The 13,925-nt window shown below is 48.5% G+C and overlaps 1 protein-coding gene across 1 annotated transcript in view; it reads right to left on the bottom strand.

Moving 5' to 3' along the window:
- Nucleotides 1–12,707, bottom strand: part of KEL (Kell metallo-endopeptidase (Kell blood group)) — a 25,848-nt gene extending 13,141 nt beyond the window's left edge. The window contains exons 1-9 of the mRNA XM_040259909.1: nucleotides 12,660–12,707; nucleotides 12,205–12,349; nucleotides 11,768–11,944; nucleotides 9,281–9,405; nucleotides 8,813–8,977; nucleotides 3,483–3,542; nucleotides 3,201–3,389; nucleotides 2,822–2,970; nucleotides 502–631 (exon numbers count right to left, since the gene is read on the bottom strand). Of these exons, the coding sequence (XP_040115843.1) occupies nucleotides 502–631; nucleotides 2,822–2,970; nucleotides 3,201–3,389; nucleotides 3,483–3,542; nucleotides 8,813–8,977; nucleotides 9,281–9,405; nucleotides 11,768–11,944; nucleotides 12,205–12,349; nucleotides 12,660–12,707 (1,188 nt within the window). The remainder of the gene's footprint in view (nucleotides 1–501; nucleotides 632–2,821; nucleotides 2,971–3,200; nucleotides 3,390–3,482; nucleotides 3,543–8,812; nucleotides 8,978–9,280; nucleotides 9,406–11,767; nucleotides 11,945–12,204; nucleotides 12,350–12,659) is intronic.
- Nucleotides 12,708–13,925: the final 1,218 nt, after the last annotated feature.

The raw sequence follows: 13,925 nt of genomic DNA on the forward strand, positions 1-13,925 counted from the left end.
CCACACCATCTCTTGCTCTAGGGGACCTCCTGCCCGCCACACCATCTTTTGCTCTAGGGGACCTCCTGCCCGCCACACCATCTCTTGCTCTAGGGCACCTCCTGCCCGCCACACCGTCTCTTGCTCTAGGGCACCTCCTGCCCGCCACACCGCGTCTCACTCTAGTGAACCCTGTATGTCCAGCTCCTCAAGTCACAGTGCTCAGGATAACCCGGTGAATAGTTTAGAGATCATGACAAAGGAAAAGTAGTTCTTGATCAGCTTAGAGCTTTCTGTCTAGATTTTAATATTCAGCAAAAAGCCCCTGGAGGTAGCCAGCCATGTGCCCAAGGGTCTGCTCCCTGGCGTCCCAGCTCTCAGCGTAAGCGCTGAGGGCTTCTGCGGAAGGCCCAGATGTTGGGGGGCATCTAGTTCCCACGCCCCTTCCCAGGGAGCTATGTCCACATGTGTCCCGCCAGATGGCAGATGCACCCGGGAGAATTCCTGCCCTGCTCTCCTCACCATGGGTGGGCGTCCTGTCAGTTCCCCCACTTTCTGGCTGTGCAATCTTTGTGCCTCTTGGAACTGACTGTTCAGGGCTGGTGAAAGTGTCCTCACCAGCCCGAAGATCATGTGGCTTTGCAGGAAGTCCCTGTGGAGAGAAAAGAGACTGATGATATACCCCCAGGCTCTGGGAAAGCCACCAGCAAACCCTCCCTTTTTACGTGTGTGTGTTGGTCGCTCAGTTGTGCCCAACTCTTTGCAACCCCCATGGACTGCAGCCCACCAGGCTCCTCTGTCCATGGGATTTTCCAGGCAAGGATACAGGAGTGGGTTGCCATTTTCTTCTCCAGGGGATCTTCCTGACCCAGGGATTGAACCTAGGTCTCCTGTACTGCAGGCAGATTCTTTACCATCTGAGCTATGAAGGAAACCTTATTTATAGAGAACAACTACTCGACATGTGAACACGTCAAGAAGAGCTTTTCTTTTTTTCTTGTTTGCCCTAATTTACAAACACTTCATTGTGAAAAAAATTCCAAAATGATTTGGATAGTAACATCAAAGCTCACGGATCACAGATCACTTTAACCATTAAAATAATACTGAAAAGGGGTGAGAAATCATGAGAATGACCCAAATGTAACTCAGAGACATGAAGCGAGCAGAGGCTATTGGAAAAATGGTGCCCCCAGACTTGCTTGACACAGGGTTGCCACAAACCTTTAATTTCTTTAAAAAAAAAAAAAAGCAAAAACAGTATCTACAAAGTGAAATACAGCAAAGCAAAATTAAATGAGCTCTGCCTGTAATACGTTATCAACTATAGTTGCCATATTATATTGGGTTGGCCAGAAGGTTCGTTCAGGTTTTTCCATAGTTGTTGTTCGGTTGCTCAGCCATGTCCACCTCTTTGTGACCCCATGGACTGCAGCACCCCAGATTGCCCTGTCCATCACTAACTCCCAGAGTTCGCTCAAAGTCATGTCCACTGAATGAATGAGGCCATCCAACCATCTCATCCTCTGTTGCCCCCTTCTCCTGCCCTCAATCTTTCTCATAATATATTACAGAAAAAACAGAACAAACTTTTTGACCTACCCAATACACTGGATCTTGAGAGTGTTCATCTTATAACTAAAAGTTGGCATCCTTTCACCAACCTTTCTCTATTTCTCCACCTTTCAGGCTGTGGCAACCACTGTTCAAAACTTTTGTCTGTTTTAAGAAGAGTTTTTCTATCCTGGTGACTCAGATGATAAAGAATTCACCTGTAATGCAGGAGACCTGGGTTTGATCCCCGGGTCAGGAAGATCCTCTGAAGCAGGAAATGGCTACCCACCCCAGTATTCTTGCCTGGAGAATCCCATGGACAGAGGAGCTTGGTGGGCTACAGTCCGTGGGGTCACAGAGAGTCAGACATGACTGAGTGACTAACACTAACGCTTGCTGTAGTTTGGCTTGATGGTGGAGAATGACGGAAGAAAGAACCAAATGAAGGAGACCTCTCGAGTCACAGTGGGGAGAAGGCTGGACTTCGATTTAACAAAACAGATTCAAATACTTCCACAACCGAGACACCTCAGCTCCTCTTAAGAGGCATCTTCTAAGAACACCAAAGCTGGGACCCAGGATGTTTCTCTGCCCTGCTGGCAACTCTCTCACTGGGTTTGACTTTTATCCTCACACAGACCTGTTCGCACCCATGTGAATGGTTGATTGCTTCCCTCTGAAGGAGCTTCTAGATGTTGCTGCCACTGAGTTACTATGAAGAAAGGCTTAGAGTCCAAGGTCCCGGGAGGAAGCCACTGTATCCAAGGGGCGGCCACACAGTCTCAGGGCCAGCAGTGAGCCCAACACAGAGCCTTACCCTGCCTCTCCCGACCTTCAGGGTCCATCAAGACCTTCCTGATCTTTCCCACAACGGGCCCAGAATCCTCAAATACAGCTGAGAAGCAGCCTTTCCCCAGCTTTCCCAGCCTTGTTCTCCTCCACCAACTCCTCTATGTGCCTCCTTCTCCCGCCCACACCCCTCAGCTGCTAAGACACATATGCCGCAACTGTCCTCTGCTCCATTCAGCACAGCCTGTGTCTTGCTGGTTACCTAGATCCCTCGTTTCGTGTGCATTTTCCTTACCCATACCCTCCAAGCCCCTCTTCCTGTTTCCTCTATGCCCTCCTAGGCTGTCCATCCCACCCGCTCCCTGCCCTCACACAGCCCTGGATTGCTCCTATCTTCCTGCAAGGCCCTTACTAGCCTGCCCCCTCCAGTGTCCTTTGTCTCTGAGACCTCCAGGTCCTCAGACCTTCTTTCCATCGTCACCCCCGACGTGGGGCAAACCTGTGATTCAACAGCTCCTTCTCAAGCAGTTGCGACATGTTTTTCAAATACTCCAGGTCATGGACTGCCACGCGATAAGAGGGGCTCAGGGACATCGGTGCGAACGTTGCTTGCAAGCAGGACAACCAGTCAATGGCAGGGGCCACTCTCTTAAAGGAGAGAGACAGAGGTTGAGGAGGGACCGGAAAAGAGAGGGGGGTTCCCCTCCCTTGGGATAGAAGAGGGATTGGGAAGGGGAGCGGTTGGGGAAAGGATGGAGTCAGGAAAGTTAGGGGTGGACTAAGAATTAAAGAAGTGAGGAGAAAGAAGCCATGAAGATCAAAAAGTTTGGGAGTGAGACCCTCATGCCCATTTTCCCCCAGCCCCTGGCTCGAGGCACCTGCAACTCGTCAATCGTGACCATCTTGAAGACTTTGCCCTGTGCCCGCTGCTGCTCCCCAGACTTCATCATCTGGTTCAGCTGTGAGTTAATGAAGATGAAAACGGAGGCGTCATCATGCACTTGGCTTGGGTCTCTTCCCAGCAAGGTTACCAGGCGATTCAGGTAATTTAGGTATTCCCGCAGGATCTGGGGGAAAGGCAACCTCAGTCACAGCCACCATCGACCCCTGTCTTTCTCCAGCACCAGAGGTCAGGACCTTGGTCTGCGGCACCATCTTACCTGGGCATAGTTTGTTTCCTGTTTTTGCTCGAGGAGAACGTCAAACTCTGGCAGGTCTATCTGGACACAAGAGAGACTGAGAGAAGTGGGGAATGTGGAGGAAGGAGAGGCCAGGTGTGGGGCTATGGGGATGGACCAGGAAGGGAGACTCAGGTAATGGACTGCAGGGGGCCAAGAGGAGGAGTGGGAAAGCCAAAAAAGAGAGAGACTGGGGCTAAGGGACAAGGGGAAGAGTACCAACATGCAAATGTACAAAGAAGGTATTTCAACCAGCTTGGGGGTGCTCAGCAAGAGAGAAGCATAATAACCCATGTCCTGTAGGGAACTGTTGCCTATGCCAGAGCCAGGTCTAGGATAAATGGTATGAGATGCCCATATTGGCTGAAAATAGCCAGGACGCGAAAGCAAGCTAAATGTCCACCGACAGAGGAATGGATAAAGAAGAAGTGGTACATATATACAATGGAATATTACTCAGCCACGGAAAAGGAATGGAATGGGGTCATCTGTAGTGATGTAGATGGACCTAGCGTCTGTCATACAGAGTGAAGTAAATCAGAAAGAAAAAAAGTACATATCATCTATGAACACATATATATGGAATCTAGAAAACTGTTACAGATGAATCTGTTTTCAGGGCAGGAACGGAGACGCAGACATAGAGAATGGACAAGCAGATACTGGTGGGGGCGTGGGAAGGGGAGGATGGGACAAATGGAGAGACTGGCATTGACATAATTACACTACCATGCGTAACACAGATAGCTATTGGGCACCTGCTGCAAGGCACAGAGAGCTCATCTCGGTGCCCTGTGATGACCCATAGGAGTGGGATGGGGGCCGTGGGGGAGAGACTCACGTGGGAGGGGATATATGTCTACATTCAGCTGATTCACTTTGTTGTACAGCAGAAATTAACACAACATGGTAAAGCAATTATGCTCCATAAAAAAAGAGAGGTACTGAAAACTCAGTAATCAAGATCAATCATATTTTCATTGAAATTTTTAAAATCTAAATTAATGCTTTTAAAAAAACATACAGAATGTAACAGCAAAACTTTGCTCATCATGCATTTCCCCCTAAAATCCACAATGTATTTTTGATCATTTTAAAAAATCATCAATATCTCCCCAAAAGTCTGCAATAGAATTTTGATCCATTTGGGGAAGGAAAAAAAAATTTTTTTTAAATTCACAATGAACAAAAATGTGATATTTTGTTCATCGTGTGTTTTTGCATTGATTTTGACATTTAAAAAAATATTTACTGAAATACTATTTGATTAGTGAGTTTTTGATACCGTCTTAAATTCTGCACCCCAGGATAATAGCCCACTCCCCTTGTGTGCCTCACCCTAGTTCTGGCACTGGTGTGTCCTTATGTCTGTCCTGAAGGTTTTTTCTCCCGTGTTTTTGGCTTGTCTTATCTGACTTCAATCCCCTACTTCTACCTGGAGCTATAAACTTTTCTGCTATCTTGAAAAAAGTTTTCACTTGACTCTTTTGTCACATTTCATGTCCAAACTTTAAAAAACTAAAAGTCATCTATGTGGCTACTTCAACTTCCCTCCTTCCTAACTCCATACAAGCTGAATCCATTCTCATGATTGTTTTGACGGTATGTCTAGAAAATCAAACTAGCCAATCCTAAAGGAAATCAACCCTGCATATTCACTGGAAGGACTAGGGCTGAAGCTGAAGCTCTAATGCTCTGGCTGCCTGATGGGAAGAGCCAACTCACTGGAAAAGTCCCTGATGCTGGGAAAGATTGAGGGCAGGAGAAGAAGCAGGCAACAGAAGATGAGATGGTTGGATGGCATCATCGACTCGATGGACATGAGTTTAAGCAAACTCTGGAAGATGGAGAAGGACAGGGAAGCCTGCTGTGCTGCAGTTCATGGGGTCGCAAAGAGTCAGACAAGACTTAGGGACTGAACAACAGCAACCAGAAGGTTTCCAGTGGTGTCTCCTCATTCCTTACTTTTCTGAGCTCAGAAGTCTCTGGAATCAAAGATGACTCCTCCCTCCTGAACTGTCCTCTCCCCTGTTCTTTGTGACTCAGTGGAACTGGTTTGACTCCCACCTCCTGGCCCTTCTTCCTCCTCTCTGACCCCACCTCACTGGGGTGTTGCTCTTCAAGTCATTTTCTCCACCTGCATTTCCCCTCAGAGACCATCTAGTCTCAAGGTAATGGGAGCCACCCTCCTTCCATGCACACCAAACCAACTCTGTGGGGTCCTTTTCTAATTTCTCCACTTCTTTTATTGATTTTCAGTCAGTCACCAGGTCCTCTTGAATCACCATGGACCATCAGTCACCACTAGGATGAAGTTGTTTACATCCTCCTGGCCCCAATTTCCATTTCGGTCATAATCATCTCCATTTGGAATCAAGGTTGCTCAACTAGATTCCTCAGCACCTCCAAGCTGACCTCAAAAACTCCTAACTCTACCTGGGCATTATGTAAAACCATCACATTGGAAAGGACTCCATAGCTCTCCCCCCACCCCCCCACCCCCACTTATTATGTCAAAAGTTATCACCTCAGTCTGCTGTTGTAGGCTGGGAAGAGTCAGGTTCAACTTCATGTCTTCAGCTTTACTTTTGCCTCCCACTGCACCCCACAACCCCAAATCCTCTATTCAAAAGACCAGTCTCCTCGCTGACCCTCAGAGGGGTCACACTGTTCCTGGCTCCTCCCTAATCTCAGGACTTCCCTACAGCCCTTTAAAGTCCCTTTAGCTTCACTGTCACCTAGGTGAATCAACCAGGCTTCAGGGCTCAGCCCAGTTCTCCCCTCTGAGCTTCTCCTTAACCATTTCAGATCTTAACTAATTTCCCAAGGCTGCACCAGTTACACTCCTCAGCACACCCTGAGAGCTGAACTTGAGAATACCTCACAAGGATTATCAGTTCTTGTATATTCATCTCGTGTAATTTTGTGGAATTTTGGAAAGTAGGGGCCAAATATATAGCATCACACTGCCTCCCACAATACCGCTGCCTCCAAGGTTTTATTAACCTACTCAGCAAACACCTGGCATGGGCCTCTAGATGTCTGGCCCTGTGCCAGGTCCCGAGGACCAGAGACGAATAAAGTGTGAGCCTGTCCTTAAGAGGCTTAGTCTTCAACACAGGGTTCAAGGCTGAGAACACGTGAAATGGGAGAACAGAGAGGCCCACCTCTATTGCAGTCAGGGGAAGGGTGAGGACATCCTGGAAGGGATAGTCATCAAAACCAAAATGTGGAAAATAGGAATTTTCCAGGCTGAGTGTACAAATTGAGGAGTGGTGTTGCAGGCAAAGAGAGCCACGCACCCAAAGAACTGAGAACTATCCTTGGAGCTATAAGGGCATGAGCCTGCCTGGGGGCATAAGGAGGAGATAAGGCTGGAGGAGTTTGTAAGAGGGAGACTTGCAAGGCTTCCTTAAGGATTAAGAACTGGATCCTGTTGACCCAGTGAGCCATTTAAGTCACTTAAACAGAGACAATAGCATAATTAGCTCTTGGTTTAAAAAGCTCCCTCTGAGGAAACTGAAAAGTAAATAAGAGAAGAGCAGTACAGGCCACAGGGGGAATGAGTCCAGTGTTCCAGGGATGATTCAGATAAGCAACAAGGAAGACCAGAAAGACGGTCTTCCCAGAACTGGCCCTGCTGCTCTCTTACCTAATCTCACCTCAAGTCCCTGGTTCCAACATTAATTAATGTCTCTAAAGATAACGGTGCAGTCACTCACCTAGAGCCAGACATCCTGGAATGTGAAGTCAGGTAGGCCTTAGAAAGCATTACTACCAACAAAGCTAGTGGAGGTGATGGAAATCCAGCTGAGCTATTAAAAATCCTAAAAGATGAGGCCATTAAAGTGCTGCCCTCAATGTGTCAGCAAATTTGGAAAACTCAGAAGTGGCCACAGGACTGGAAAAGGTCAGTTTTCATTCCAATCCCAAAGAAGGGCAATGTCAAAGAATGTTCAAACTACTGCACAATTGCACTTATTTCACATGATAGCTAGGTAATTCTCAAAATCCTTCAAGCCAGGCTTGAACAGTATAAGAACCGAGAATTTCCAGGTGTACAAGCTGGATTTAGAAAAGGCAGAGAAATCAGACATCAAATTGCCAACATTCGTTGGATCATAGAGAAAGCAAGAGAATTCACAAAAACATCTGCTTCATTGACTGTGATAAAGCCTTTGACTGTGTGGATCACAATAAACTGTGGAAAATTCTCAGAGCATGGGAATACCAGACCACCTAACCTATCTCCTGAGAAACCTGTATGCAAGTCAAGAAGCAACAGTTAGAACCTTACATGGAACAACTGACTGGTTCAAAATTGGGAAAAGAATATGTCAAGGATATATATTGTCACCCTGCTGCTTTAACTTATGTGCAGAGTACATCATGCGAAATGCTGGACTGGATGAATCACAGGCTGAAATCAAGATTGCCGAGAGAAATATCAATAACCTCAGATATGCAGATGATACCACTCTAATGGTAGAAAGTGAAGAGGAACTAAAGAGTATCTTGGTGAGGGTGAAAAAGGAGAGTAAAAAACTGGCTTAAAAATCAATATTCAAGAAACTAAGATCATGGCATCTGGCCCCATCACTTCAAGGGAGAGAGTGGAAATAGTGACCAGTTTTATTTTCTTGGGCTCTGAAATCACTGTGGACAGTGACTACAGCCACAAAATTAAAAGACTCTTGCTCCTTGGAAGAAAAGCTCTGCCAAACCTAGATAGTGTATTAAAAAAGGAGAGACATCACTTTGCCAACAAAGGTCCATATAGTCAAAGCTTTGGTTTTTCCAGTAGTCATGTATGGATGTGAGAGTTGGACCGTAAAGAAGGCTGAATGCCAAAGAACTCACGCTTTTGAATTGCAATGCTGATGATTCTTGAAAGTCCCTTGGGCAGCCAGGAGATCAAACCTGTCAATCCTAAAGGAAATCAACCCTAAATATTCATTGGAAGGATGGTGTTGAAGCTGAAGCTCTGATACTTTGACCACCTGATGGGAAGAGCTGACTCATTGGAAAAGACCCTGATGCTGGGAAAGATTGAGGGCAGCAGAAAGGGATGACAGAGGATGAGATGGTTGGATGGCGTCACTGACTTAATGGACATGAGTTTGAGCAAACTCCAGGAGATAGTGAAGGACAGGGAAGCTTGGTGTGCTGCAGTCCATGGGGTCTCCAAGACTCAGACAGGACATAGTGACTGAACAATAACAACAAAGTTAAGTCGCTTTCCTGGATTGCACATTTTTTGGTCTAAGAACAAATTTGAGGCAGGCCTGCATTTTTGCCAGCGCATCCCTCACCTGGATGACTGGCAGGTATGGAGGGGTGGGAAGAGGTTGCAAATAGGCTCTGAAGAATGGGAAGTGACCATATTGACTCATCAGAAGGCTCAGAGTTTGGTTAAAATCTAACGGAGTCGAGTTACTGGAGATAGTCCAGTTACCGGAGATCGGCCAGCCGCCAAGCTGGGAAGAAAAGAAACAGCGCTCAACACAGGGATACAGTCTCACAACACATCCCTCACCACCACTGCTACATCCGGACTTCTACCCTGAGTCCCCTGTTCCTTCTAGGGCTCCAGCTTTGTCCCCCTTTTCCTACCCTCAGCCAAGGTCTTGATATGTCCACAGATCATTGCCATGTCCACCTCCCTCCCGAACCCCTAGGAAAGAGATCCATCCTCTATGGGGAAGAAAAAATGGCAGCCCTGAGCACACATTGGTCTTGTGTGCTTTCTGCATCCAGAAAAGTAGATGTGCCAGTCTCACCTCCTCAATAACCTGTCTGAGGGGACCGGCCCCTGCTGCCTCAATGGCACCCGTGTTCATGCAGGAGTTGTAGAATCCGAAGGCTTTCTCCTCCCCAGGGGCCAGGTGCCAGGAACCTGGGGTTTCTAGAAAGGAAGTGGGGGAGAATTAAAGGAGTGAAGCAGCTTGGAAACAAGCAGGGAAGGTGGGAGATGGAAAGGTTATAGGAAAGGAAGGGAGGATTCTCAGAGAAAAGGAAGGAAGGGGAGGAACCCAGGGATGAGGATGAGGGGAACAACTTCTTTTTTTTCTTTTTTGCTCTGCTGAGTTCGTGAGGTGTGTAAGCTTCTTTAGTTGCTCCATGGCATATGGGATCTTAGTTCCCAAACCAGGGATTGAACCCACGTTCCCTGCCTTGGGAGGCAGATTCTTTACCACTGCACCACCAGGCAAGTCATGAGCTGGATCAATTTGTTAGAAGAATAAGAACATGGAGAAGACAAAGAGGAAGATAAAGGAAAGGTGAGGAAATTCCCTGGTAAGGACTCTGCATTATCACTGCCAAGGGCCCAGGTTCAATCCTTGGTTTGGGGGGTGGGTGTGAGTAAGATAGATCTCGTACTCCACAAGACAAGTGGAATGGCTACCATAAGAAAAAGAAAAAAAAAAAGGAAAGGAAATGTAAGAAGGGCAATAAAGAGGAAGAGACAAGGGTGTGGGGGGGAAGAGATAGAATAACTGGAGTATGGAAAAAGCAGAGAGAGTAGAAACGAGAGGCAAGAGGGAGATGAATGAAGGAATTAGAAAAATCAGGGAAATCAGAGAACTTTCAAGGGATTGGAGCAGAAGAGCATGAGGAAGGGTTTGGCAAAGCCAAGAGACCGGTGCGGGCTCCCCTAGTCCAGACTCTCCCCTCTCTCTGATCCCAGGAAACAAACACACATGTGACAATTACCCAAACACACATCACTGGAACCCTCCACCCTCTCCTATCTAACCCCACTCACTCAGGCCCCCTGGAATCTTTTTGTTCTATTGTGGGCCACAGAATCTGTCTGAAGGGTATGTTTTCTTTTTATCTCTGTACCTTACCTGAAAGCCTGCTATGTGGGGAACACCCACCTCCACTCTTTTCCATCAGAAGAAGGAGGGCAAAGGAATACATTTATTTCTTCCAAATTCCAACTGATACTGTCAACAGGGTCTCTGGGCTCCTTTATAGAGAAAATGCATCTCCTTGGTTGCATTCTCATTCCTCAGTCCGCATCACCATCCACCAACATCTTAAGATCACCTTCCTACTTCCTGGTGGCCTGGCTTCCTGCCTGACGGTTCGCCTCTCAGTTCTTTTCAACAGAACCACCAGCTACAGAAATCTTCCTACCTCCAGGGTTTTCAACTCGGTCCTCCCCTTCCTCCAGCATGTCTTTTGTGTCCTTCTATAGCGAGTTGGACTGTGAAGAAGGCTGAGCGCTGAAGATTTGATGCTTTTGAACTGTGGTGTTGGAGAAGACTCTTGAGAGTCCCTTGGACTGCAAGGAGATTCAACCAGTCTACTCTGAAGGAGATCAGCCCTGGGATTTCTTTGGAAGGAATGATGCTAAAGCTGAAACTCCAGTACTTTGGCCACCTCATGCGAAAGGTTGACTCATTGGAAAAGACTTTGATGCTGGGAGGGATTGGGGGCAGGAGAAGAAGGGGACGACAGAGGATGAGATGGCTGGATGGCATCACGGACTCGATGGACGTGAGTCTGAGTGAACTCCGGGAGTTGGTGATGGACAGGGAGGCCTGGCGTGCTGCGATTCACGGGGTCACAAAGAGTCGGACACGACTGAGCGACTGAACTGAACTGAACTGAACTGATATTCCTTTCCTTACACACAACCAGATGAAGCCCCTCCATCACATCTCACCCACTCTGCCCCTTCTTTCCTCCCACCATCATCTCCAATCACCCATCTCCGGCACCCCAGTTTCAGCTTCCTTCCAATTCAACTGGCATGCCATGGTCTAAGATTTCAGGGAGGACAGGAGATAACTGTGAGAGTGGGGATCTGGGGAATGATGGGAGTGAGAGGGCAACACCTACAAGGGAGCATTCGAGGACAAGAAGGATTTGAAGGCTGGAGAATGAGGGCGACGCGAAGAACGGTTAAAGTGCAATAGGTGTTGAGGAGATGCCAGTGTGGGAAGGCATCGGGCACAGTGTAGAGACTGAAATTTTAAAGGAGATAACACAGATATCTGTGGATGGATGGGAAAGGTGAGGGGGTAGGGACCAGGTAAAGAAATGAGGAGGAGAGGGACCAGAAGAGAAGGAAGAGAGGCAGGATCTGCCGTGAATGCATGGGGATGGAGAGGCAAACCCAGAAGTTGCCTAGGAGCCGGTGGAGCACGGCACAAGCTGGCTGTTCCCCAGCCACACAGGCTTGGGAGGGACAGTAGTGATCATTCCAGGCTCCACGGCACCTCCAGCAAGAGAACCTTTCATCCTGATTCCCTTACCCAGGATTCTTCGAACTCGGCGCTTGTTCTCCTCTGCAAGAGCCTGAAAAGGACTGCCAGTCCTGTTGATGTTTCCACAGGCAAAGCTAAAGAAATCAGTGCAGGGGGCCACACTGGTGTTCCCAGAGGCCAGGTAGAGATCCAGGATGTCCTGACACACAGACGTCTTGCAAGGGGCTGTGGGGAAAAGCTCAGAGCTGTGAAAGAGGAAGCGATGAGAACTCCCCCCAAGGGGCTAAGCAAAGAAGTGTCTGGTTAGGGAAAGGGACAGAGACCCTGATGAGGAGGAAATGGTCTGACTGATGGGCAGGAGAGAGATTCACGGGGCATGAGGCTGGGAACCCAGGGCCCCCAGGGGTCAGGATGTATGGTGGGTCTTGGGAGGATGGATGGGTGGATGGAGAGTGGGCTGTGGGGGGATCTAGGATCTTGCTTACAAGGACCACAGCCCTGGAACACGTAGCCCCAAAGCAGCAGAGAAAGACCAAGGATTATACTGAAGAGCAGAAGGGTCTTTAGCGCCCGCAAGGTCTTTTGCCACCATCCATCCTGTGCAGTGGGTGGCTCCTCTTCTGGAGATCTCTGTGCCGAGAATCGGGAAATAAAAAACACACAATGGAGAGAATTGGGATGGGGGAGGGAAGGGGAAAGGAGGAAGAAGGAACAGTTACTTGGTGCTGGGGCCCCCTGGTACAGAGATAACACCTCTTATTCTCCTGAACCCAGTCTTTTTTGGACCCCTGGGAGCTGGAAGGGTTGTCAGAGCTCTGCCCGGCTAGTTGGTGCTGGGACCCCCTGGTACAGAGATAATGCCCTTTATTCTCCCAAATCCAGCCTTGTTTGGACCCCTGGGAGCTGGAAGGGTTGTCAGAACGCTGCTCTTCGCACTTACCTCCTGTCTCCTGCCTGTCCCCGATCCACTCGCTTGCTCAGTCCACATGGCTCTCCCCACCGACTCTTTGTGTCCACCCTCCTGAACTGAATGAGGAGGAGGCAGGACAGAGAAGCTGGTTCAGGAAGGGGGTACATCACAGAGAGTTATATCAGGTCATTTTGAGACCTCCTCTTGCCCACCTATCCCCCTTCCTGCACCCCCCCTGCACCCCTCCACACACACACATACATGTATGTTCATCCCAGAGCAGTGCTCCTAGGCGGGCTTCAGAATGAAACTCTCTTTCTGAGGCTCCCCCCCACCCCTCGGTCTCCCATCACCTGCCTCTCCTCCCCGGTTCCTACTCTCCAAGTCCCACATCCCTCCTCTCTGGAGGGGGACAGAGAATGCACACACACACACACACACACACACACACACACACACACACACACACACCAGCTGGCTCCACCTCCCACCCTAGGTGTCTGACTCCCAAAGGGAACGGGCTTCTCCAGGGGACTTGCCGTCTATCTGGCCGTCTCTCTTGCTCTCAGAATCCGTCCCGCTTCTGCTCTAGGTGCTGAGTCTGAGCACGGGGATTCAGGAAATAACCTCACTCTGACCCCCACCCCAGTTCCTTTTTCCTGGAGAAAGGGCGCATGTGCCACCCGCAGTCCCTGTCCCCACACACATGCTATTGGCCTCTGGGTGGAGCCTGTTTATCGGTCTGGAGACACCCCAGCCTCTCCTGGCTCCTTTATCTCAGCCTCTCAGGGGAGGCAAAAGGAGGCAGTCTCCATTCCCCAAGCAATCCTGCCCTAGGCGGCTCCTCTTGCCTTGCTCTATGCCTCTGCTCACAGACTTTCTTTATTTCTGGAATATTCTTTCTTCTCTCCTTTCTAATATGATGGAAACATCTTGAGCCTTTTAATTTTCAGGTCAAATGTCCCCTCCCCTGGAAGGTCTTCCAGCTCCATGCCCATTCCCTCTGCTCCCAAGCATGCTTAATGGCTTCCCTGGGAGTATCACAGCCCTGCAGGTTGTAGGCAGAACAGTCCAGGAAAAAGAACAACAAGCTAGGAGACCCTAATCTGCTCATTACTAGCTCTGTGACTGTGAATGACCACTTAAACTCTCAGGCAGGTAAGTTTCACCATTTGGAAAATGAGGATGATATTTCCCTTTGAATACCTCACCCGGTCTCACAGCCTTCCACAAAGAATGAAGTGTGAACAAAGAATGTTGCCTGTCATATTGGTAAGCAAAGGATGCTTCAGCCAT

This window comes from Oryx dammah, unplaced genomic scaffold, assembly GCF_014754425.2.
Source record: "Oryx dammah isolate SB20612 unplaced genomic scaffold, SCBI_Odam_1.1 HiC_scaffold_18, whole genome shotgun sequence".
In the NCBI taxonomy this organism is placed as follows: Eukaryota; Metazoa; Chordata; class Mammalia; order Artiodactyla; family Bovidae; genus Oryx; species Oryx dammah.